The 22067-nt window shown below is 58.0% G+C and overlaps 3 protein-coding genes across 6 annotated transcripts in view; all 3 read right to left on the minus strand.

Moving 5' to 3' along the window:
- Nucleotides 1–6762, minus strand: part of LOC138690584 (collagen alpha-1(I) chain-like) — a 7534-nt gene extending 772 nt beyond the window's left edge. Inside the window, exons 1-10 of the mRNA XM_069810581.1 lie at nucleotides 6639–6762; nucleotides 5569–5688; nucleotides 3525–5402; nucleotides 3257–3369; nucleotides 3114–3172; nucleotides 2800–2957; nucleotides 2476–2638; nucleotides 2202–2393; nucleotides 907–1131; nucleotides 45–198 (exon numbers count right to left, since the gene is read on the minus strand). Of these exons, the coding sequence (XP_069666682.1) occupies nucleotides 45–198; nucleotides 907–1131; nucleotides 2202–2393; nucleotides 2476–2638; nucleotides 2800–2957; nucleotides 3114–3172; nucleotides 3257–3369; nucleotides 3525–5402; nucleotides 5569–5688; nucleotides 6639–6687 (3111 nt within the window). The 5' untranslated portion in view covers nucleotides 6688–6762. The remainder of the gene's footprint in view (nucleotides 1–44; nucleotides 199–906; nucleotides 1132–2201; nucleotides 2394–2475; nucleotides 2639–2799; nucleotides 2958–3113; nucleotides 3173–3256; nucleotides 3370–3524; nucleotides 5403–5568; nucleotides 5689–6638) is intronic.
- Nucleotides 6763–8429: 1667 nt separating this feature from the next.
- On the minus strand, nucleotides 8430–11412 carry NDUFAB1 (NADH:ubiquinone oxidoreductase subunit AB1). 2 transcript variants are annotated; one of them, XM_069810588.1, is made up of 5 exons: nucleotides 11216–11408; nucleotides 11030–11152; nucleotides 10759–10846; nucleotides 9428–9539; nucleotides 8430–8608 (listed from the first exon to the last, which is right to left on the minus strand). In XM_069810588.1, the coding sequence occupies exons 1-4, from the start codon at nucleotides 11366–11368 to the stop codon at nucleotides 9448–9450; spliced, it is 456 nt and encodes a 151-aa protein (XP_069666689.1). In that variant the 5' UTR covers nucleotides 11369–11408; the 3' UTR covers nucleotides 8430–8608; nucleotides 9428–9447. The 2 variants fall into 2 exon arrangements, with proteins under 2 accessions (XP_069666689.1, XP_069666687.1); XM_069810586.1 differs by having other exon boundaries at nucleotides 11030–11412.
- A 126-nt stretch (nucleotides 11413–11538) lies between these two features.
- Nucleotides 11539–22063, minus strand: PALB2 (partner and localizer of BRCA2). 3 transcript variants are annotated; one of them, XM_069810582.1, is made up of 13 exons: nucleotides 21917–22063; nucleotides 21758–21817; nucleotides 21578–21659; nucleotides 19275–21197; nucleotides 17686–18494; nucleotides 16975–17058; nucleotides 15661–15822; nucleotides 15127–15212; nucleotides 14686–14847; nucleotides 14398–14514; nucleotides 13940–14027; nucleotides 12768–12916; nucleotides 11539–11953 (listed from the first exon to the last, which is right to left on the minus strand). In XM_069810582.1, the coding sequence occupies exons 1-13, from the start codon at nucleotides 22040–22042 to the stop codon at nucleotides 11722–11724; spliced, it is 4080 nt and encodes a 1359-aa protein (XP_069666683.1). In that variant the 5' UTR covers nucleotides 22043–22063; the 3' UTR covers nucleotides 11539–11721. The 3 variants fall into 3 exon arrangements, with proteins under 3 accessions (XP_069666683.1, XP_069666684.1, XP_069666685.1); XM_069810583.1 differs by lacking the exon at nucleotides 21578–21659 and having other exon boundaries at nucleotides 21917–22050; XM_069810584.1 differs by lacking the exons at nucleotides 21578–21659; nucleotides 21758–21817 and having other exon boundaries at nucleotides 21917–22050.
- Nucleotides 22064–22067: the final 4 nt, after the last annotated feature.

Consider the following 22067-nt stretch of genomic DNA (forward strand, 5'->3'; position numbering starts at 1 on the left):
TACAAGCCACAGCTACTTCTGTGGTAGTAGCCACAGCTACTCACCGGTTGCTGCCTGGAAAGCTGATGGAGGAGGGGAAAGGGCGTCCATGGGATGGGCTCCATGGGCCAGCTCGACACCGAGATATCGCTGGCTTTTCCCGAGTCCACCATGGGGTCGTTCATGCTGCTAGAACTTGTGTCCCAGTCGTAATGGAAGCTGGGAAGAAAAGTCATCGGTAGTTAAAAGAAGGGGAAGGAGGGAGGGAGAGTCAAGCTGTTGCTGATAAAGCAGCCTGGGGGCCTCAGGAGCAGGACCCTGCTCGCAGGAACTTTGCTCCAGCGGATGATGTGCTCGCTACACTGACTGCGTCTGTCTGCAAACACGGTCCCAGGTCCCCGCAGCAGCGCTGAGCTGAAGCGCAGCAGCAAAGGGCGTCGTTCCCGAGCTGTGGCCATGCTCTCGGCTCGCCCAGCCCCAGGGCCCGACGGTGGGGGTGTCCCCGGCTGTAGCGCCCTTTGCTCATGAAACTGCTCATTTGCTCCAGGGCCCTTTTTCCATTGACACCCCTGGAAGCTGATTATAAGACTTTCTCATACGCACACACAACCACGGTCTTTGCTGCAGATGTGAACCGTTCTCCCGTTAAACCAGTCCCCATCACACAAAGCTCCTTACATGGGGTGGGAGAGAAAGAAACCACTTACTTCCCCTTGGACACCAAAGGATGCTGCTGTGTCGAAGCTCCCCGGTGCTGTTGATAAGCACAGGGAGGCCAGCACATGGCTGGGCATTGGCTGCAAAGGCAATGCTGCCGGGGCAGGCTGCCGTGCCCCCCAAACCTGCCCCCTTCTCTGCTTCACCCCCGCCCACCGAGCAAATTAAAGACAAGACCTTGCGACACAGGCTTGACAAACCACCCTCTACCTGGGCCGGCACGGCGGGCGGGCGGGCGGCACCGGGCGCTGCTTGGCGCTGCCGGTGATGCCCGAGTCCTCCCGGCAGCTGCAGCAGCCGTTGTCCAAGATCTGCAAGTGGAGCAGCTCCTCCGAGTTGCTGAAGGCCGGGTTGTCCAGCGAGCTGGCCGAGGGCAGCCAGGAGCGGGACCAGTACTGGGCCGAGACGTCGTCCAGCCGGCAGAACCGCCGGTAGCTGCGGGGACAAGGCGGGGGGCTGCGGCAGTGCCCGGCACCCCGGCGGGCGGGCACGTGCGCATCCACACGCAACCCAGTGCCTGCACTTGCAAGCGCAGATGGCAGGTTTCCACCCAAATTTCACAGCACCGGGGCAGGGCCCAGCCCCGCGCCCTGGGTGGGGGCAGAGCCCATGACACCGAACAACATCTGGCCGCAGCCCCACGGCTGTTGCAGTGGTTTCCTCGGGAACAATCCCCCACGGCACATTACAAAACCCTGTCCGGGAGTGTGGAGGGGCCAGGACAGCTCCCAGACGAGCTGCTTTGGCCGTGCCGTGCCGGATCCCCGCTCCCCACCCGCAGCCCCGCCGGGCTGAGCTCAGCCCGGGTGACCGGCACACGGCCGGGCGGATGGGCCCTGTGCTTCCCCACGGGAGACACTGGGGGGGGTCCCTGGGACCGTGGATTTGGGGACTCATCGGCACATCTCACCCCTGTCTCCACCACGGCGCGGACACTGGGGGGGTCCCTGGGACCGTGGATTTGGGGACTCATCGGCACATGTCACCTGTGTCTCCACCACGGCGCGTGCGCAAGCGGCACAGCCCGCGGCCCTTCGGTGCGACCGCGGCCCCATCCAGCCCCGCAGCCCCCAGCACGCCTTTCCCGCCCGCACGCTGCTCACCCGTGGCCACGCGTGCACACCGACACCCCCCGCCCAGCCGGGGGGAACCGCCGTGGCTCTGCGGGGTGCTGGGACCAGCCGCTCCTGGGCCCTGCACGTGCTCCCCCCGCCGCCCCAGCACCTCCCGCCCGCCGCTATCAGCCGCCGCAGAGTGTTTTTCTTGGCAGAGCTCAGCCCCAGCCCGAGCCGGCCGCCCCGCCGAGCCCTGGCTCTCCCTGACCCCGGATGGGCTGCGCTGCCCCCCGGGCACCCACGTGCGGGGCCAGAGCTGCTGCTTATCGCCCCCCCCCCCAGCACCCCGGGGAATCGGCCTCGCAGCAGGAGCACCCCTCCATCCAGGGCCATCCTGGAGCCCGGTCCCGGCCCCCCCAACACCACCACCACTGGCCCCGCGCGCCCCACCTGCTGCGGGTCTGGTCGGCCCTGGCCTCCATCAGCAGCGCCTTGAACCGGCGGATGGCGACGGCGGCGACGACAGCACCCAGGAGGACGATGCTGAGCAGGACCCCCGCGGCCATCCCCAGCAGGCTCTGCTGCGTCACCCGGTAGTCGCAGCGCAGCCCCATGAACCAGAAATCGCTGCCGACGGGGCACCTGTGCCAAGGTGGGGGGGGGATCGGCCACCGGGGCGGGGGACAGCACCCGTCACCCCAGAGCTGGTCCCAGGGGCACTCACTGGCAGAGGGGCTCGCGGTCCCGAGGGTGGGTGCAGATGCCGTGGTTCTTGCAGTAGTCGCGGTGGCAGAGGGAGGTGCAGGTGGCGTTCCCGTCCGCCCCGGCCACACAGGCGAAGCCGGCCCGGCAGGCGAAGAGCACAGCGCAGGGGTCCAGAGGCCGCTCTGCAGTAGAGGGGCGTTCGGCTGTGCCACCCCCTCCCCACCCAGCAGGGAGCCAGGGCCAGGCACATGCCCACCTGTGACCAGCCCCGGCCGGGCACTGGACCCTGGGGACCGCGGGAGGGTGCGGTGATGGCGCGGCCCCACACACGCCCCGCGCTCACCCAGAGCCACGTTGCGCAGGACGGGAGCGGTGCCCACCGCCAGCCCTGGCCGGTTGCCGCCGGAGCCCAGGGCGCCGTCGAGGAGCTCGCCCAGCCCTGGCGCCTGCACCCGCTCTGCCGCGAACAGCGCGTCGTACTCCAGCACCACGCTGCCCTCCCTGAGGGGACACCCCACGACGAGTCCAGGGGTGGCGGCTCGGACCCCCCGGTCCAGCACTGCACCCCGGCACCGCTGCAGCCCCGCAGCGTGTGACGCTCCCTGTACCCCCCGTGCCAGGGAGCATCGCACGCTGCGGGGCTGTGCAAGCACCTACCTGATCCCCGTCACCTCCAGCCGCAGGAACCCGGGCACCGACATGAAGAGGGGCGCGACCTGTGCAGGGAGGAAGCTGAGCACGATGCAGGATGGCCCCCGGCCGCAGTCTTCCCCCCCCGGACGGCCCCATCCCATGCTCACCGTCCGGTTGAAGCTGTGCAGCAGGCCCTGGCGCTCGCGGGACCCGGGGTCCTGCAGGGCGGGAACGAACCCCATGTCCAGCACCAGCTCACAGGGGATGCGGAGGAGGGATGCTGTGGGAGGAGAGACAGGGATCAGCACTACAGGGACCCGCACTGCCTGCCCCGGGGGGGTCCACCACCACTGACTGCCCCAAGCTGATGGCTCCTTGGAGCTCTTCTCCTCCCGCCATGCCCAGGCAGAGGGTCCCAAACCCCCCCAGACGCACCTCTCAGGAGGGGTGGCTGATCCTCCACGATGAACACCCGGGGGGCCCTGCCTGCCGTGGCTGGGGCCAGAGTCGCTCGGGGGGTGTCAGCATCTGGCCACCCTCTGGAGCTGCTCAACGGCTGGACCAGGTCTGTGTCCCCGGCAGCTGGGGGGGACCCGGGGCCCCCACGATGGTTCAGGGTCCCAGGGGGATCGGTGGGCTGCTGTGGGGGCCCTGGCACCATGGTGGGCAAATGAGTTGGGGGCCCCCACGTCAGCCCTGCTGCATTCCCCTGCAAGACCGCAGCACCGGGCTCCGTCGTGACTGTCCCCATGTCCCTGAGCTGTGCTGGGCTGGTGGTGGCAGCTGTGGTGGTGGTGACAGCAGCGGCAGCGGTGGCGGTGATGCTGACAGTGGTGTTCAGCCCCAGGGGAGATGCAGACTGGGATGCAGCCGGCTGCTGGGGGGGCCCAGGGGCTGAGGGGGGGGCAGAGCTGCCTGGCTGCCAGCTCAGCGGAGCAGTTGCTGCCCAGGGCATGGCATCACCTACCCCCACCGTGGTCCCCCCAAGGATTTGGGGGCTCTTAGCAGGATCCCCCCCCGAGCTGGGGTGGGGCAGCCAGTGCCCCAGGGATGGCCCTGCTGGGGGGGTGCCCAAAGCAGGGCTGAGCCCCAGGACACCCCGGCTGGTCCCCGGGGAGGGCTGTGGGGTCGGTGACAGGGTCACTGCAGAGCTGCCAGTTGGGGTGGGCTGCAGGGATGGGAGCACGCGGGGGGACCCTGTGCTGGCGTACGGCACCCTGCTCTGTGCCGCAACAGTGCTGCCTGGGGCCACCGAGGTGGGGGGCTGCCCTGGCATGGGTGGTGGACGCCAGGTCTGGACCAGGGGGATGTGGCTGTGCTGAGGGGTACCCTCTGTGTCGGGTGGCCCCAACACCCCCGTGGTTGGGTCCAGGGCTCCCCCCAGGCTCGGGGTTGTCACCCCTGGGGTGCTGGTGGTGGTGGTGGGGAGAGGCAGACCTGATCCCTTGCCTGTGGAAGGCAGCGAGGTTGGGCCTGTCCCCATGGCTGGCTGGGCTGTGCTGGCCAGGGGGCCCCCAGGGCCACCAGCCCCCAGGGATGGCAGAGAGGGGCGAGGGGCAGAGCGGGGACCCTGCCAGGCGATGTCCGTCCCACGCCACAGGCGGGACTCAGAGCCCCGACCTCCTGCCAGCCCTGGCAGCCCCTGCCATGTCCCCTGCGGTGTCCCCGCGGGGCTCAGCAGCCTCTGCAGCCCCCCGACAAAGGGGGACGTCCCCGTCATCTCCAGCGCAGGGCTACCCGTGGCTGGCACGATGCTCGGGTGAGTCCCTGGGCTGCCATCACCCAGCGGGACGGTGGCACTTGTGCCCTCCCCAGCCCACAGCTCCGGGGACGAGGGGCCCTGTGAGCCCCCCTGTCTCTGTGCAAGCCCTGTCCCCTTGGGGCTCTGTCCTGGCAGGGTGCTGGGGGACCCCCACTGCCTCCCAGCAGAGCCGGGCACCGTCACGGAGGATGGTGAATGCGAGGGGCTCCCCTGTGGAGTCGTGGCACCTTCCACCATCACATTTCCTACAGGGTCAGTCCCGGGGGGAGATCCGGCGGTAGGAGCTGTGTCCGGCTCCGTAGGTGCTGGGGCAGGGGATGGCCGCTCAGTGGTGCCTGCAAAGAGTGGGAGCCCTGGGCGCTCGGTGGCTGTTCCATCCCACGCCGCGGGCCCTGTCCCCTCCCCGCCTGCGTGGGTGCTCCCCTGGGGACTGGGGGGCTCGGCAGTCCTGGCAGGTGTCCCAGGGAAGGGCAGCAGCCCAGCCTCTGTCCGCAGCTGCCCCACGGCCTCCGGCATCGGCGCCCGCCCCGTGCCAGCTCCTCGCTCCGGATCTACAGGCAGAGGCAGAAGTGAGGGGATGCTGAGCAGGGCTGACCCGCAGCCGGCACCCCACAGCCACCGGCTCAGCGCCCCGGGCCGCAGCTTGGCACCAACGCATGTGGCGGGCACGCGGTGCCGCAGACCAAGGGCCACGATGGGACCCAGTCCCAGCGGTACCTGTCTGGCAGCGCTCCCCTGTCGCGGTCCCCAGGCGGGTGCAGGGGATGGCGGTACTCAGCATGGAGCCCGTCCCGCTGCCGAGGCTGGGGCAGAGCCGTGCACAGCACTCCACAATCACTGCGGGGAGAAGGGAGAGAGCAGCGCGCGCAGGTGTCGGGCATCAGGCATCACGCACCAGCGTTGGGCATCTGCACCAGGCATCGTGCCCCTCTGTTAACCGAGGGCGGCACTGCCAAAGGAGACCCTCAGGAACGACCCAAACCCAGCTGGAAACCACCCGCCTTCGTCTCCGCGGACCAAACCGAATCCTGCCCCACCCGGCCACGCTCTGCCGCGTGCTGGAAACGCCCGCTTTGCCCCGAACCAAACCACGTTCCGGCAGAGTCACCACGTGCCAACGCCGGCACCGCCGGCTCGCCGAGCACAGCACCACGCCGGTGCCAGGCCAGCGCCAGGCCAGCCCTCGCCCCGGCCAGGGCTCCGGGTCCCCGCTGCGGCCGCGGCCGCTCTCCGGGGCAAGCGGGCGGCTCACCAGGCATCGGGATGGGCGGTCACCCGCCTCGGTGGGCCAGGGCCGGGGTCTGGCCCCCCTCTCGCCTCGCCGGGGCTCCTGCTCCTCCGCCCCCGGGCGCAGCACCCGCTGCCTTCGAGCCGGGGGTGGGGGGGGGGGGGTGGGGGGGGGGGGGGTGGGGGGGGTGGGGCAGCCCGGGCTGGCGGCACCGCGCACGGACCGCCGGACCCGCCGTGTGCCCCCGGGACCCCGCGGCTGAGACCCCACCCCGGGGGGGGTCCGGATGACACCCGAGCAGCCACCCCCCCCCCCCCTCCCCGCCGCCCCAGCGCCACCGGGCAGCCCGGACCCGCCCGAGCCCGGTGCCGGTGCCGGGCCCGCCGCCGCAGCAGACCCCCGCGGCCGCCCCGAGCGCGGCATCCCCCGCCGAGGGACCGGCGGCGCCTCCCGGGACCCCGGCCCGGGGTCGCACGGCCGCGAGACCCCCCCCCAACCCCGGCCCTGCCCCCGCCCCCGGCCCCTCCCGGGGGGAGGCAGCGGCGGCCCCGGCGCTCACCTGCGGCGGCCAGGAGCCGCGGGAGCCGCGGGAACCGGAGCCGCTCCATGGCGCTGCCGGCTCTGCCGAGGCGGCGGCAGGAAGCCCCCGCCCGTCCCCGCTGCGGCGGGGCGGAGGCGCCGGGGAGCCGCAGCCCCCGGCCCGGTCCCGCCCCCTCCCCCGGCAGCGAGTGCGGGACCCCGGGGAGCGGCTGCCCCGGGGGGGGGGCGGCGGGCGGGGCGGGCTCGCCCACCAGGGAGCTCGGCAGCAGGGCGGGGGGGGAGGCTGAGCTCGGGTTGCGGGACCCCCGGCGGGTGGGGGGGCCACGGCCAGGCCCCCGCCCTCGTCCTCACCGCGCTTCGGGGCAGCCCCGCGGGGTCAGGACCCCCCACCCGGCCGCGGGCTGCACCGCCGTGCCGGTGCCCGGGGACAGCACGGGCGCTTCTCCGCGGGGGGGGCACACGCCTTCTGACCCCCTCCCCAAACGGGTTTATCCCAGAGAAGCCGCCGTTAGGGACGGCCGGGGGTTCCGAGGTGCGGGCTGGCCCCAGGGCCACCTCCAGCCGTGCCCGGCTGTGCCCCGGCTCAGGGCAAAGGCTGCTGGAGGAACAACCTCTGGCTGCAGCTGGCCGCAGCTCCCTCGCCGAATCGCTCAGGGCCACACCGCCAAGAGAAACCAGCGGCTGCCCCGGCAGGTCTGGGTCGCACAGGGATGGCCTCCGAGCAGGCATCTCCCGTCCGCACCGAGGAAGGGAGGGGAAACTGCCACGGACGTGGTGGCCGAAACGACCGTGTCTCCCCAGTTCCCCCGTGCAGCCCGTTCAGGAAACGTTTCAGAACACGTTTGGGGCGAGGGAGCGATTAAGGAGCTTCCAAAAGCACGGGCCTCGCGCACAACGAAAGCGAAACTCGGGCACCGAAGGCAGAGGGTCACCCAGCTGGCCGAGGATTTGGCACCACACGGTTTTAAAAGCGAAACGCAGCTCTAGAGGAAGCCCTGAGAACACCCACACCACACTCGGGCACCGTGTCCAGCGCCGACAGACTCGCGACTATTTTCCATCCTCCGCCACCCTGATTGCCAGAGGAAGGTACGTTATCAAGCGACACTTTCTTGGCTCACAGCCTAGCAGCGCCTCTTTGACATATGAAAGCGTTTCTTGGCTCAGAGGAAAAACTGTGTAGTGTCCAGAAATAACTTGTTTCTGTCTCCGGAGAGATTTAAAGCAAGCCTCCCCTGCCACGATTAGTTGGGCTTACAGAAACACTGATGCGATTTTGCTTTTCAGCAGCAGGAAAGTCATTACCCCCGCTTTATTTTTCCATCAGGAAAGCAGAAGCCTTTCAAACGGAACTTGCTTGTTTTCACCAGCACTGATGAAATAAACCGTAAAGGCAGCAGAAGGGCAGTTTATTGGAAAGAGCGGACACCACCAGCAGCGAGACTGGGGGGAGAGCGACCGCGCCAGGGGCAGAGGGCACAGAGCCTGGAGGGCAGCGGCACAAGCCGTACAGGTGCTGCCAGCGCTCTCATACATGCAGGCTGAAGGGATGGCAAAGCGCTCTCCACAAGACACACTCAGAGCCCGCCAGCCCCAAAACCTCCTCCCACTGCGCTTGGGAGAGGGTGCTCGTGTCCCTCGGGGCGAGGGGCCCCGGCCGAGCAGAGGCTGCGCCGCCAGCCAAAGCCTGGGCCAGGGAAGGGCGGTTCTAGTGAAGTCAGTTACTCACCTCTGAAACATCCTTCATGCACTGAACACTAACGCAGGGAGCCACCGACTGTGTGAAACAGAAAAGCCATCAACGCAACAATGGTCTTTCTTACATATTTATTCCTTTTTTTTCTTGTTTTTAAAGGACAACGTATTCAGACAGCTTTAAATACAACATCCAAGTACAACTTTCTGACGAAAGCAGCAACGGTGCGGCATGTGCGTTTATATTCATACCCGCTGACACCAGCCCAGTCCTGGTGGTAGAGACATCATCGCCTGTTAAAAACAAAAAATCCACATATTTAATATTTCAGCAAGAACTACCATTTTAAGGCACAAAAGAAGTGGGTCAGGCAGAGACAAGACAAGTTGAATACCGAAAGCAGGCACGTAACGAGTCCATGGGTCTTTCGAATCGCTAAGATTCCCACCTTGGCTCAGAGACCAGCAAAGGGGCGCAGCTTCCCCCCACTGACCCAGGAGGGACCGTGGGGGAAGGCGAGAAGTGCCCACAGGAACAAACAGGGCCGTGGCCCGACCTGCTGCTGCACACTGGCCCGAGGCCACCGGCTCATTTCCCCTGCAGCCCCAGAGCCCCTCAGGGCAGTCACTCCAGTAACCCTTTCCTGCCCGTTTCCTTTCCTGCTCCAGTCTCCGGCTGCGGCTGGTGGGGAGGAAACTGTCGCCACAGGCAGTTGGGAGCTGTGCTATCCCACGCCTCGGGAGGTGCCTACCCCACACGCTCTGTGCGTGGCCGAGGAGCGCTGAAAAGATGGACCTTTGTGACTAAAGTCAATTCGCCACCTACTAAAAGACCTGAGGGTAACCCGAGTGCTTCAAGTGCCACACAGGGAGAGATGAAAGGTCACCGAGCCCCACATCCTCCCTCCAACAGCAGACGCTGCAGGAAAACACATATACTTCGTCCTCCTCACTCGGAGCAGGCAGCTGCTGCCAGCTCCCCCCCAGACTTGCCAGACCCCCGCCTGTCAATACAGCCATATGGCATTCAGTGCCTCGCACCAGACACCTCCCTCCGCAGGCATCACACACCGTTGTTACCTGAGACACTCAGAGGAGCACGTTTCTACTTACTCAGCTTTGAAGAACTGTTTTTATTCATAAACATCCTTCTTATCTGCAATGTAATCTACAATCTCTTGTGGACACATTAACTTTTCTGCATCTCCATCAGGAATTTCAAATCCTGGAAGAAAGTGCACATATTTAGCCCAAAACAACGGAAACGGGAGCAAGGCTAAAGGAAGCAATTACTGCTGGCTCAGATGCCTGCAGCTTGGCAGGGGACAAACAGGCAGGGGCTGCTGCGTCAGTCAGAGCCAACTCTTCATTACTAGGCTGAGTTTCAAGCTGCGTTCTGCCTTACATGACGCTGCTTCTGGATAAGGGACAAGGCAGACGCAGCAGGGAGGAGAGCTGCTGAGCGAGACGGCGAGCGCCCCACACGCCTCATTAAAGCCACTAACGCCTTCCCAGAGCTCCCACAGCCACCAGTGTGCGACAGGAGGGGAATGTTCTTGGCAACTCCAGGCAAGCCAGGGCCCAAAGCCCCTCGGGTTCAGAGTCTGCTGTTGAGCACTCGTACAACCAACAGCTCATACCGAGCCGTGGCCAGGGGCAGGGAGCACAAGGTCTCCCGGCGGCCAAACCAGTCAGAAACGCGTGGCAGAAAACTTAATGTTCTTCCTTCTAGTCCTCATGGTCACACACTAACACTCCACCCACGGTACACAGTAAGTGGATTAAATGTATAGCGTTAGCAAATGCTCTGAAAGTGAAACATCTGCCCAGGTTTTAGAGAGCGACCAAACCCCAGGAACACTTAGGACCCCATGGGACAAATCAGGCACATATTCCAGAATTTATGAGCTTTAAGTGAAAGCATGAAGAAGTCCAAAATGAAATAAAAAGCAACTTGGAATATATGCTAAGGAAAAACCACCTTGTTTTTCCTAGCAGCATCAAGTATTGGGGGAGAAAAAAAATTCTGGTGAGGAAAAACATGGGATATCTTTGATTTCCCAAGCAGGAGCCAGGATCAGCTCCAGACACAGCCTCCATGCTAAATGTAAGATCCCCTGCCCTCACGTACACACTGCTGTCTCCCCCCCGCAGCAACAGGAGGGGTGGTGCCCAGGAGGGAAGTGGGGAGTAAAGCGATCAGTGCTCCTGGAGGGACCCAGCTCAGCAGCAGATGGACAGACACCTTCTCCTGGCTCCCGCCGGTGCCACCAGCACACGTTCTCACTGACTGAGAACAGTATGGCTTTCTCTGGATTACACCAGAGAAAAGTCAACGTTACTATTCACAGAAAAGAACTAATACTCATTTGCTATAGCCATACTTAAGGATTAGCCAAAAAAAAGGGTAGCGATGAATCTGAGCATGCACGGCTCTGAATTACCAAATTCGTCTTCCATAGCCATGATGATTTCCACTTGGTCCAAACTGTCCAAACCCAGGTCTTTCATGAAGTGGGACTCTGCTGTGAGCTAGGGGAAGAAAAACAGAAGATCGTTTGGCCGCAGCCATTTCAGTACAGCAGCAACCATGCTCAAACCGGAGCCTCGGGCCCTCCCGCCGCCCCCAGCGGGGCCAGCAGCTCCTCTCCCTCCCCCGCCAAACCCACCGCCCGGGCCGGGGCACCGCCGGCGGCCCGCCCCGGCCCCACTCGCCTTCTCCGGGTCGATCTTGTCGTACAGCTTGAGGACGTAGAGGACGCGGTCCTTGATGTCCGCCAAGGTCAGGGGCGGCAGGTCGGAGAAGTGGCGGCACGGCGGCCAGGCCGCCCGCGGCACCTGCAAGAGACCGGCCAGCAGCGGGCAGCGCCTGGGCCGCCCGCCGCCCGTCCCGGGCCTTACCTGCGCCAGCGGCTGCGCCAGCGGCGGGGCCGGGCCTGGCGGAGCCCGCGGGCGGCGGGGACAGAGGGTGCCGAGCGCGGCGGGCCGCGGGGCGGGCGGAGGCGGCCGGGGCAGGAGCCGGCGGACACAGGCCGAGAGGACACGGGCCGCCATGGTGACCTGTTCCCAGCGGGCACCGCGCCGCTCCCGGCAGCCCCCGCGGTGGGGCGGGGCCGCCACGCGCGGGGCGCGCCGGCGGCAGCAGCGACCCCTAGCGGTCGGGCAGACCCCGCCCAGCCCCGGCCGGTTCCCCCCCCCCTGCGGCGGCAGCAGGCACGGAGCCGTTCCGAAGGCAAAAGGTTTAATGGCATCGCACACACCGGGGCGCCCGGGGACCGGCCCGAGCGCACCCACAGCCCCGGGCACCCCCTCACCGCGGCCCCCACCCCCCGGCGGCAGCTGAAGCGCCGGGCCCCGCCGGTGGCGGGGGTCCTCGCCGCCTCCCCCCCTCCCCCCAAAGTCCTCCGTCAAGCCGCTCCTGGCTGGGGCTGCCGGTACCGGTAGAGGCAGACCGTCCCGTCCCGCTGCCCGGCCAGCAGGCAGGCGCCGGTGGTGGCCCAGCGGGCCAGCGCCCAGCTCCCCGCCGGCGGCGGGGGCAGCAGGGCCGTGCACCGCCCCAGGAGCAGGTCCCACACCGCCACGGCTCCCGATGTCAGCACGGCTGCGGCCGAAGCATCCTTCACGTCACCCTCCAGGTACCTAAGGTCATAGACAGAGGGGTCACGACGCTGCGGTTTCTTTGTGGCAACGCTATCGCGCCGTTTTTCAAAAATACCCAGCTTTTAACGTAGCAAAGCGGCGAGCAGATTTAAGCCAACAGGCAAACGTTACGTGTTGTGTTTTCAGCGTGCCCGAGAAGGAAGGATGTCGAGACAATCCTCCCTCGGTCTCAGAACGTACTTGAAAACGGTTCAGTAAGCCAAGACCTCAGTCGGCTAACACCCGTGCACGCTGGACGCATGACGATGGGTGTCAGAGCATGGCGGGACTGAGTCCTAAATGGCTTACGCTTCAAAATGCAAGACGTAGGAAGGGAAAGGTCATCTGACTGCAAACAGCCGCTTAAGACAAATAAACCTAGCACAGCGCTCTTTAACAGCACAGAGGCTCAGAACGTCTCATTTGCAGACGTTTTCCCAGGGGGTTTTTGTGTGATGAACCCAGTTACAGCATTCCCACAATCGCTTTGCAGGGGGAGAAAGACAAAAGCATAAGCACGCAGAAGATCAACGCTCCCGTTTGTCAGCGGAGCCCCTTGCCAGGCGGTGAGGCTGGGAGCTCAGAGGTCAGCACGCAGCCGGGCGCAGGAAACGGGCAGGAAACAGCCAACACCCTCGCCCCATTCCAGCCTAGGTACAGGGCAAACGGCAGCGACGGACGCAGCCTCCTTATCACTCGCAAGATGGCAAATGGATCCTTGCCAGCAGGCTGCTCCGCTCGTTAAGCGATTCCTCCCCCAAAACCACCTCAAAGGAGTCGTGAAGCCAGCACGCAGAGTCCCCAAGGTACTTGCCTTCCAGCATGCCCAGGTGGGAGGGAGGAGAACATCACTCCCGTGCTCCTGGCTGTTTTGGGGTTGAACGCTATCACACGGAACGCGGGGTTTCCACAGGACTCGCTCTCTTTGGCATGTGGATGACTTAAAACAACAAACAGAAGGCCCTGATACACAGAGGAAAAATACATCACTAACAACAACAGCACAAGGGGAAAGGAAACCAGAGAATTTTCCAAAAATTAATTGCTACATTCTCTCTATAATCAAAGCCCCACGGACAGTGATGCGTTATTTTTACTGGATAAAATGGAAATGGTTTACTTTCCTTATCAAATTAGATAAAAACCAAAGCAGCTGCTGACTGATAAGGGCTGATGCAATACAGCAGAATGACAGCTCAGTGACCCAATGGATTTATGCACTAATCTTTCTGTCTGAAAAAGCTAAACTTGCGGAAGGATGTGATGACATTTAAAGTAAAATTTCTGGACCTCATTTTAATCCCTAGGAGCTTAAAATTTAACAAGAATTCCATGCAAACCAGCACGGCTGAAAATGGCGGTGCTGAGAACAGCCACAGGCCAGCATGAAATATGCTGGGATAGATATTCTGAGTCTAACTCAAGCCATCATTACCGGACAAGACGCTCTTGTCCCAAAACGTTAAATGCTCACTGAAAACAATCAAATCCTTGATAAACCACAAAAATTCGTTGGGAATCACAGCACAGGTGGAAGCAAGCAGGAAAGAATCATTAGTATGAATCTTGGTTTTAAACAGTTCATATCCTTGGGGATATATGTAAATAATAACCACTTCACATCGGTTTTCCGACAATGGCAGCGTGCCATCACCATGCTGGCAGCTACCCACTTGTGAAATAGAAGAGACCAAGCACCAGCACTGGGCAACAGTACTGCTGCTTCCCACGTGCAAGATGCTGCTGCTTTTGAATGCACTTTGATGCATCACTCATTTTAATAGCACACTGCAGAAAGCCAAGAATCCGAGGTAGCCAGTGTGGCTTACTTCTCCTGGTTAACCTATTTTCCTTTGAAATATCTTCAGCGTATCTAAACAGAGCTGATATTTCAGTCCACTCTAGATACCCTAATCCTTTAGGTCCCCACCACAGTTAGTCAGTGCAGCCCATGCATAAACTGTGTGCCATATTTCACATACGTACAGAGTCGGAATATGCTCGATGGCAGATGGAAGCTGGGTAGGAATAACCAACGTGCATCTTCTTCAGGAGCTGGCCTGTTTTCAGATTCCTGTGGTTGGTGAAAATACAAATTCTGACTGCGTTTCCATCCTCTATATGCTATTTTCTAATCATAGTTAACACCACCATGCAAGACGGACACAGTTTTCATTCCACATAAATCAAACTAAGACAAGAGGCCACAGGAAGAGATGTAATGAGTATGATGCAATGGCAAGTTGAATTATAGCAGCATAGTGCATTCACTATCTATCCAACTGTACAGAAGTTAAAGGGCCAGACTGCAGGCCCTTTGACAATTACCACTTCACAGGCAAATTGTGGCCAACCAACACCCCTATAGAACGTCTGCAGCTAGCTGTAACAGCCACCACATACACCCGCAAGCTACATCATTTAATTGCAAAGGAAACACTGACCAAACAACAATGCTGTTCACTGCAGTGGTTCCAAGCAAGGCATCTCTCATTCCTTCTACTTCAGCAAAAGCTAAAACAGTTTCTTCGGGGGGCATCAAAGTCTGTCCGTCCTTGCTCCTGAACAGCAGATTAGCAAGTGAGAAAAGGCAGTCAAAATAGTAAGTATGTGTTCTGTACTCAGCACACCTCCAGAAAGAAGAGGAACCCGACGCTTTTCTACATCTGAGATGTTTCCTCACTTTTCTTCCACCTGCCACACTGAGACCACCCCAAAACCAGCAGACTCACCTTCGGGTCTCTAAAAGTGATACTATCTCCACTTGCTGCTCTTGCACGGTCCTGCTGCTGCTGACCAGCCTCCTATCCTTTAGCCCAAGAACAGCTTTTATATTTCCAGTTTTTACTAGTGATTGCTTGAATGAGTCATTCTCAGAAGAATAAAGCAAGAGCCTAAATGAAGAGAAAAGTACGCCTAATGACAGAAGGAAGCATAACTCAAAACATACCATAGCATATAAAAATAGGCACATGTTTAAACAGTCTACCACCTCTAGGGGCGAATAAGCAAGTCTTTATAGCTGATTTTTAGAAATCCCTTCCATATTTTCCAACTGTTAAAGCAACTGAGAAAGTGACACATTAGTAGGAGATCATTTTAACCACTACACAAGAGGAGAGTTAAGCTGCAGCTATTCAGGGCAAAGCGCTAGTAAGAAATAAATACAACACCTTATTTCTCCAATCTCCAAATCTCCCAATGCTATACACACGAGATTACAGGTGTCCGGCAGAGGAACGATCTGTATTACAGGAATCTAGGACAGCAAAACAAGAAGTCAGTCTCACCCACAAATTCCCATTTTCTAGAGTGTTTCAAGTGAAACAATATGGAGCAGAACTAATTTTCAGATCCCTCTGAAGAAGCACACTTCAATGTTGAACTCTCTGCTGTTTACCTAACTAAACAATCCCTGTTGATATGAGACAAAAAGTGTCTCCAGGGAGCGTAAGGGGAAAGAGCATAAGCCACCATTCAGTACACAAGTATCAAATTCCAGCAGATAACATGCGACCACACAAGCTACTGGCCTTCTCCATCAGCAGTGCAAATCACTCTCCTCTGTTGCCCGATGGAATGAAAAACTTACGCCACCTAAAGAACTTATCTTGCCCCTAAGAATGCAAACTCCTTGTATCTTGGGAACTAACATCTGGGACAAGAAAGTTGCCCTAAATTCTAGAAATAAGGATTGTTGTTCATACCTCTCCGAGCTGCCAAGTATAGACCTTTCCCCAGCAGTTGGATGCCAGCGGTTTCCACAGGGAGACGGAACTCTCACAAGCAGTCACCACGCACAGCTCTCTGCAGCCAGCTGCTTCCCACCACATGGTACTCACATCCACGGCACAGGAACTTGAAGAATCCTGTCCAAAACAAAACAGCGCTGGTTTTCTTCTGATAGACATGGTTATCTAACTTGGAGGCTCAGCCTGAGAAAAATGCTTGACATTCAGTGTGATGAGAATTTGAAGGCTAAAACTTAATGCTTACAAAGTTTAATTTTCATTAAAGTGCCACTAAGGCCCCAAGGTTTCACCCTCAGAGCAGGCTCACTTTCACACAAGTCACTTGTCATTTGAAATGACAGGGACCCGGCAGAGTCCAGAGCTGGAACAGGACTGGGGGTACCATGGCACAGCCACAACAAAGCTCCAAGTGCCACCTACCTGCAGTTATGCACTTACTTCCCTTGGTGCACAAATGGGAGACAAGACTTGCAGTAGCACAGACTAAGTTTAAAACTGAACAAAGCAAGGGCCTTCTCTTCTCCTTTGTAAAAAAGTTTTCAGCTTCGGCCATGTTATTGTTGGCTGGTGATGCTAACCCCCCAGGCTTGCTTCTGGAGCAAAACTTTGCACTTTGGTTTGGAAAAGCTAGAGGTGACCCAGCCCCTAGCAAGTTCAATGGGCTTTCCCACAGATGTTGCTTCCATGCCTGCCAACCCTTCTCTACCCGCTGCAAGAGAGAGGACAGTGAAAGGCCCCCACTGCAGGATGAAGAGCCCACAGCTCAGCTGTGCAAACAGTCCTGGGCAGATTTGCCTTGGTCATGGCATATGCAATCAAGGCTCCACTCCAGAAGGGTGTAAATATCAACACATTTATGTGGCAGTGCTGTAGTCCCCCACAAAATTTGCTCCTTACTGGGTTAGTTAGTGCCTGAAATGGAGACAGGAGGCCATGGGAGCCACAGAGCAGGCAACAGGGGTACAAGGGCTGAGATCATTTTACCTGGGGCTGAAGAAAAATGCAGCAGTTCTGTTTGTTAAGAAACTTGCATGTGTTTAGACATTCATTATTCAGAAACAAACACTGAAATCCTTTATCAGTCAAAAGGAGATATACAGCAATCTAACCTTTCAGCATGCTTTACCACAGGTGAAGACAGAACTGATCAAATTAGACAGCAATCTACTTTGTTCAACTAGCCAGTCCGCATTTTTTATTGCATTTTTTTAAACTTGGTATTAAAGAGCTGCTACTGACTCAGTAAACAATTATCTGATGTTATCCCACCTTTAGCTTTGATACAAGCTGCAAGCTCTCTTCTCTCAGGCCATCGAGCAATACTGGAGTCAGCTGTTCCGCTACATCTTTTTCCTGCACAAACAAGGAAAGAATGAGGAGGCTAATTCAACTTTGAAATGACATTCAGCACCTGCAAGAATGAGGCAGGAGCGTGAATTCACTCTGTGTGCCATTGCTGGAGAGCTATGGTAGGAGCACCTCTTTTTGTAGTTGCGTGTCTTTGAAAAACGAGATCCCAGACAGGTTATTTCCTGGTTTCACCTGAAAATTGTCTTTTACCACCACTTCGCATCTCTCAGCCTTCAGAGACAAGTCATTCTCTTAGTACCCATCCCGCATGCGAGTCATTTAATCTCTTCTACCAAATCCTAGCTGACAATTTTCCTTAAGGTAGACCAACACTATGGGGGTGCCAGAAACTTTTTGTTCATACACACATTTCAAACATGCATCCTGCAATAAGCACTGAAACCCACATCTCCAGTTGCATCAAGCAGGATTTTAAAGAATTTTCTCTTGAGGTCAAAAGACCTTTGGCAACAGATGAAAACCAAACATTTACTAAGTCAGCTAAAAGACAGCATGCAGGGCTAGCATGCAAAGAGGTCTTTCCCCTGAAGTCAGGTGAGACTCTGGAAAAGGGGATTCACCCACAAAACCGCTGGCTTAGTACCCTTGGCAAAGAGGGCAGCTTGTCACCTGTTCAGGAGAAGCTCTGCAGGATCTCTGCTGTTTGCTCTCCAACTGCTGATGCTTGTCCAAGGCCACAGCCTCATCGGATTTATCAGGACCTCTTTCAGCTTCTAAGGGAAATGTTGTACCTTGTTCCTCCTCTCTTCTAGCAGATCCTGCACCACAGCTGTCCAAGTACAGTGGAATGGCAGAGTCTTTGCATTTCCCATCATCCACAAACTGGGCAGATGCCTCTTTGGAGGAGTGTGGGCTTGCTTGCAAGGGAGGTACAGAAGGTGTGTTGGGGAAGACCTCGCTGCATACTGATGGTAAAACAGCTGGGGTTGCACCCACAACAGGGAAAACGGATGAGGAAATCAGAGACTCAGGCTGAGTGGGAGCACCAGCTAAGACAGTCCCCATGGGAGTAAATAGCAATTCATGGGTGTAAAGTTCCTTCTTGGAAGCTGGGCTTTCTACAGGAGGTAACTTGGGCAATCCATTTTTGAAAGGTGAAATCAAATTACTTTCGAGACTTTTTTCTTCTGGATTCATTTGTGCATCTTGTGCATCCTCTGAAGCCACACCATCTCCAAACACACTAGGAACAAAAGCCTCCAAGTCATTCACAGGAGAAGATTCTAATTTCTCAAGTTTCAGTAGTCCAAATTCCTCATCGGGTAAGTGAAAGTCTCTGATACCCAGTCTGGGGGCCAGCCACTGGAGACTGCGGAAGGAGAAGGGAGAGCTGCAAGTATTGGTGTCCATAGCAGGGAGGCCAAGAGAAGCAGGACCCTCTGAACCCACTGGATAGCTACATCCTCTTTTGCTCTCATCTAGACAAACGAATACAAGAGAGAACATCACATCATAAAATAACCGGCAACTAGCCTTTTCAGAATCTCTCATCCAGAGTGCCACTCTAATCTATTTTCCATTAAAAAAAAAAAAAAAAAAAAAGGCAAAATAAAAGCAGCCATATCCATCTTAACACATGGAAGTGGCACTTTTCTGGAAAGACATTACACTCTGCAATTGCTCTACATCAAGCCTTCAGCTAAACTATCATTGCCAAAGACTGCCAGAATTAACCAAGTGCTTGGTCAGTTTGTTTTGTTTGGTTTTCTCCAAACACTTTCTCTTTTCACAATATTCACAGACCCTCAGACTGTAACGCTACTCTTTGTGTTTCACACTTGTCAGCATTAAAAAAAAAAAAAAAAAAAAGAAATATCATTAATACACAGACTTAGTTGGAGAAACGGATTTACATCCATTTGATGGAAAATCAGGTCCAGTGTGCACAACATTTGCTCCAACAGCAAAGGCAGCTTAAGTTCTCGGCCCTGCTCCTCCATCCATGCACTGCTGTTCACTCCTGATCACTGTGCTGAAGCAGAAGTTTCTGGAGTTGTTCAAGGAACATTGGCTCCACAATGATCTAAATTTTTAAAAAATCTCTCTTATTTAAAAAAAATAATAGTTAACCCATATCAGATTTTCTTGAATAAAAATTTACGGCAGGGCGTGAACAGCAGTGCATGCACTCACTGGAACATTTCCCTGCCTTCCTCTCAGACTGTAGTATTAGGGAGTGCTTATATTTGATGAAGTACCTTTTGAGACTTGACTGGCTCTCTGTCTCACTGAGGAACGCAGGGAGCGGCGTGGAGGGACATTAATCGCTAGAAGCTCCTCAGCCCTGTGGGCTCCTTGCGCTTGCTGATCCTTAACATGCTCCACTGGATGTTTACCAGCCTCATGCACAGTTAAGTTGGCTTCCAGATCTCCTATACGGCTAGCAAAAGCTTCATTCCCTGGGTTCAGAGGATCGCTGTTCTGAAGAGGATTTTGAACCTGTTCTAATAGACTCTTACGGCATTTGCCAAGCACTTGGCTTCCACCAGGAGGAGGATCAACACTCATTGGCTGTATAGCACCAGTCACTTCTGTCTCTCCAGACCCAAGAGCAGCAGCAGCAGCAGACAACCTTCTCTCATCTGAAGATGATTTTTCAAGACTAGCCTCACAGTTTTCCTTTTCACTCTGACACTCATTTGACAGCAGATTACTGCTTTCCCTCGTTGTGACATCCAAACTCCCTGTAAGTTCCTGTGACACTTGATGCACAGGGGGTTTGCAGGTAGACTTTCTTCTTCCCTTTTGTTTCCTCTGTGATTGTCTCTGGTCTCGCTTTGTGCTAGCGATGCTGTTTTGAGAAATTGATCCAAGGGAAGTGCTGCTACCACTGGACGCAGGAAGAGGTTTCTGAGGACTACTTGAATTTGCTGGATCATTTTCTGCACCAAGAAAAGGGAACGGCGTGACCCCTGACTCCAAATAATTTTCAACTCTTTCTTGGGAGGGCCAACTTGAATTTGCATCCTTCTGCTTGCACTTACTTCGCTGACCTTTTTTGCTTCTGCCCAGCTGGCTAAGAATTACAGCATCGAGGTCCACTTTCCTTTGACAGTTAGACATGCGTCGAGTTGTCCTGACGTAGTATTCAACCGGAAAGAGAAGCCCTTCAACCACTGTGCAAGAGTTCAGTGTGCTTTCAGGAGTAGTCACCTTTTCTGGGTGAGAAAGTTTTGACTGAATTTCAAGCTGTTGATTCTCCAACAGTTCTTCAGCATTGCCCAGAGCAAGATCTGTAGGAAAGAGATTTAAGCTATCAGTGTCACTTTGATCTCCTTCGTGGCTTTTGCTGTCGTTAATTATATCGTTATTTCCACCAGTGGGCAATACTTCATTTTCTGACATTAAATCCAAGAGCCTATGTAATTCTCCCTGATCTTCAGCCATACTCTCACTGTCCATTTGTTTTATTATACTGGAGGATTCTGTTCCTCCATCACCACTGGTATCCAGTAAAACAGAGTCGCTGTTCCCTGAACACAGCCATGCAGGCTCACAGTTATCAGACGCGGCCACAGCACTTGGGGACTCAGGCTGCCAGACATCACTGCTGTCACTCAGTGCACACGGGAACAGCTCAGGCACTCCTGGAGGGACACTGTCTTCAAGCATCTCTTGTACAACCCCTAATGCTGCATTGCGAGGAGTGGAACTGTTTTCTTCTCTCTGCACAAGTGCTGGTCTGGATGCTCTTTGAGCGTTTTCCTCAGTGTTCGAGAGGCCGCTTCGCCTGAAGACTGGTGACCGAAGTTCCTCTGTACTGGCAATTTGATTTTTCACCTTTTCATCGGCGTTGACTAGATAGACATCACGCACTGCTTCCCTTTCCTCAGACACCAGAGCCTTCGTCCGTCTCCTCAGCTTCATCAAGCTTCTGGAGGTTTGGGTTTTTTTCTCTGCAGGGGCAGGCCTAACGATTCCACAGCACAGGTTTTCCTGGCTAGCCTGTACGCTTTCTGCCTGTGAGCCGTCCTGCAGGCTAACCTCATTGTTGGAGAATTCGGGAACGTGTTTAAATGTGACAGACGTTTTCTTCTCTGTGCTGAGATCAAAGCAGGTTTTAGCGTGTAACTGAGAGGTTTCATGTTTGTCAGCACTAGGAGATACGTTATCTCTAGAACCTGTGGGAAAAAACGTCATATGTGTAAAGGGCTCCCGGCAAAGCCCCGTCCAAGAAAAGCATCACACAATAAAACTAGACGATTTTGTTAGGAGAGAAAGAGTGGCATCTTACAGGTAGGATCAGGGAGCACTGCGGACCTGGGGAGGAGGAAAGGAGAGGACACGTTATTGCAGGTCACGGTTCAGCGGCGCCAGGGAGGCCCCGAGCGGCTGTGGGGGGGCCGGGGGACGTGGCAGCAGCCGCAGAGAGGAGACAGCGGAGCCGGGAGCGAGGCGCTCAGCAGAGCTGGGGCCCGTCCCCGGGCCGCGGGGGCACAAAAGGGCGACGGGGGTAACCCCCCACCCCCCCCGAAGCGGTAAGCCGGCGGCCGGCTCCTACCTGCGGGGCTCCGCTCCCGCCGGTCTCCATCCGCCGCCGTGCCCCGGCCGTGGCTCCTGGCTCGCTCGGCTCGCCGGGCCCGCTGCGGAGACAAGACCGGCGCCGGGCTGGGACCGGCCTCCCGCCACCCCCTCCCGCGCCCGACCGGTGCCGGCCCCCCCTCCGGCCCGCTCCGCTCACCCGCAGCCGGCTGACGGTCTCGCTGTACTCCCTCCTCAGCAGCGCCAGCTTCTCCCTCAGCTGCAAGACACAACGCACCGGGCTGGCACCGCCGCGCCGCGCCGCCCCGGGCCTCGCTCCCTCCCTCCCTCCCTCCCTCGCTCCCTCCCGGCCCCTCACCTTCTCCTTCTCGGCGCCGCTGAGGGCCTCCCCGCCGCCCGCCGGACCCTCCATGGCGGCCGGACCCGCCGCCGCCGCCTCCCGCGGGAAGCGGGCGGTGCGTAGCCATGGCAACCGCGCCGCCATAGGCCGAGCCCGCGGCGGAAGCGCT

This window comes from Haliaeetus albicilla, chromosome 22 (assembly GCF_947461875.1).
Source record: "Haliaeetus albicilla chromosome 22, bHalAlb1.1, whole genome shotgun sequence".
Lineage (NCBI taxonomy): Eukaryota > Metazoa > Chordata > Aves > Accipitriformes > Accipitridae > Haliaeetus > Haliaeetus albicilla.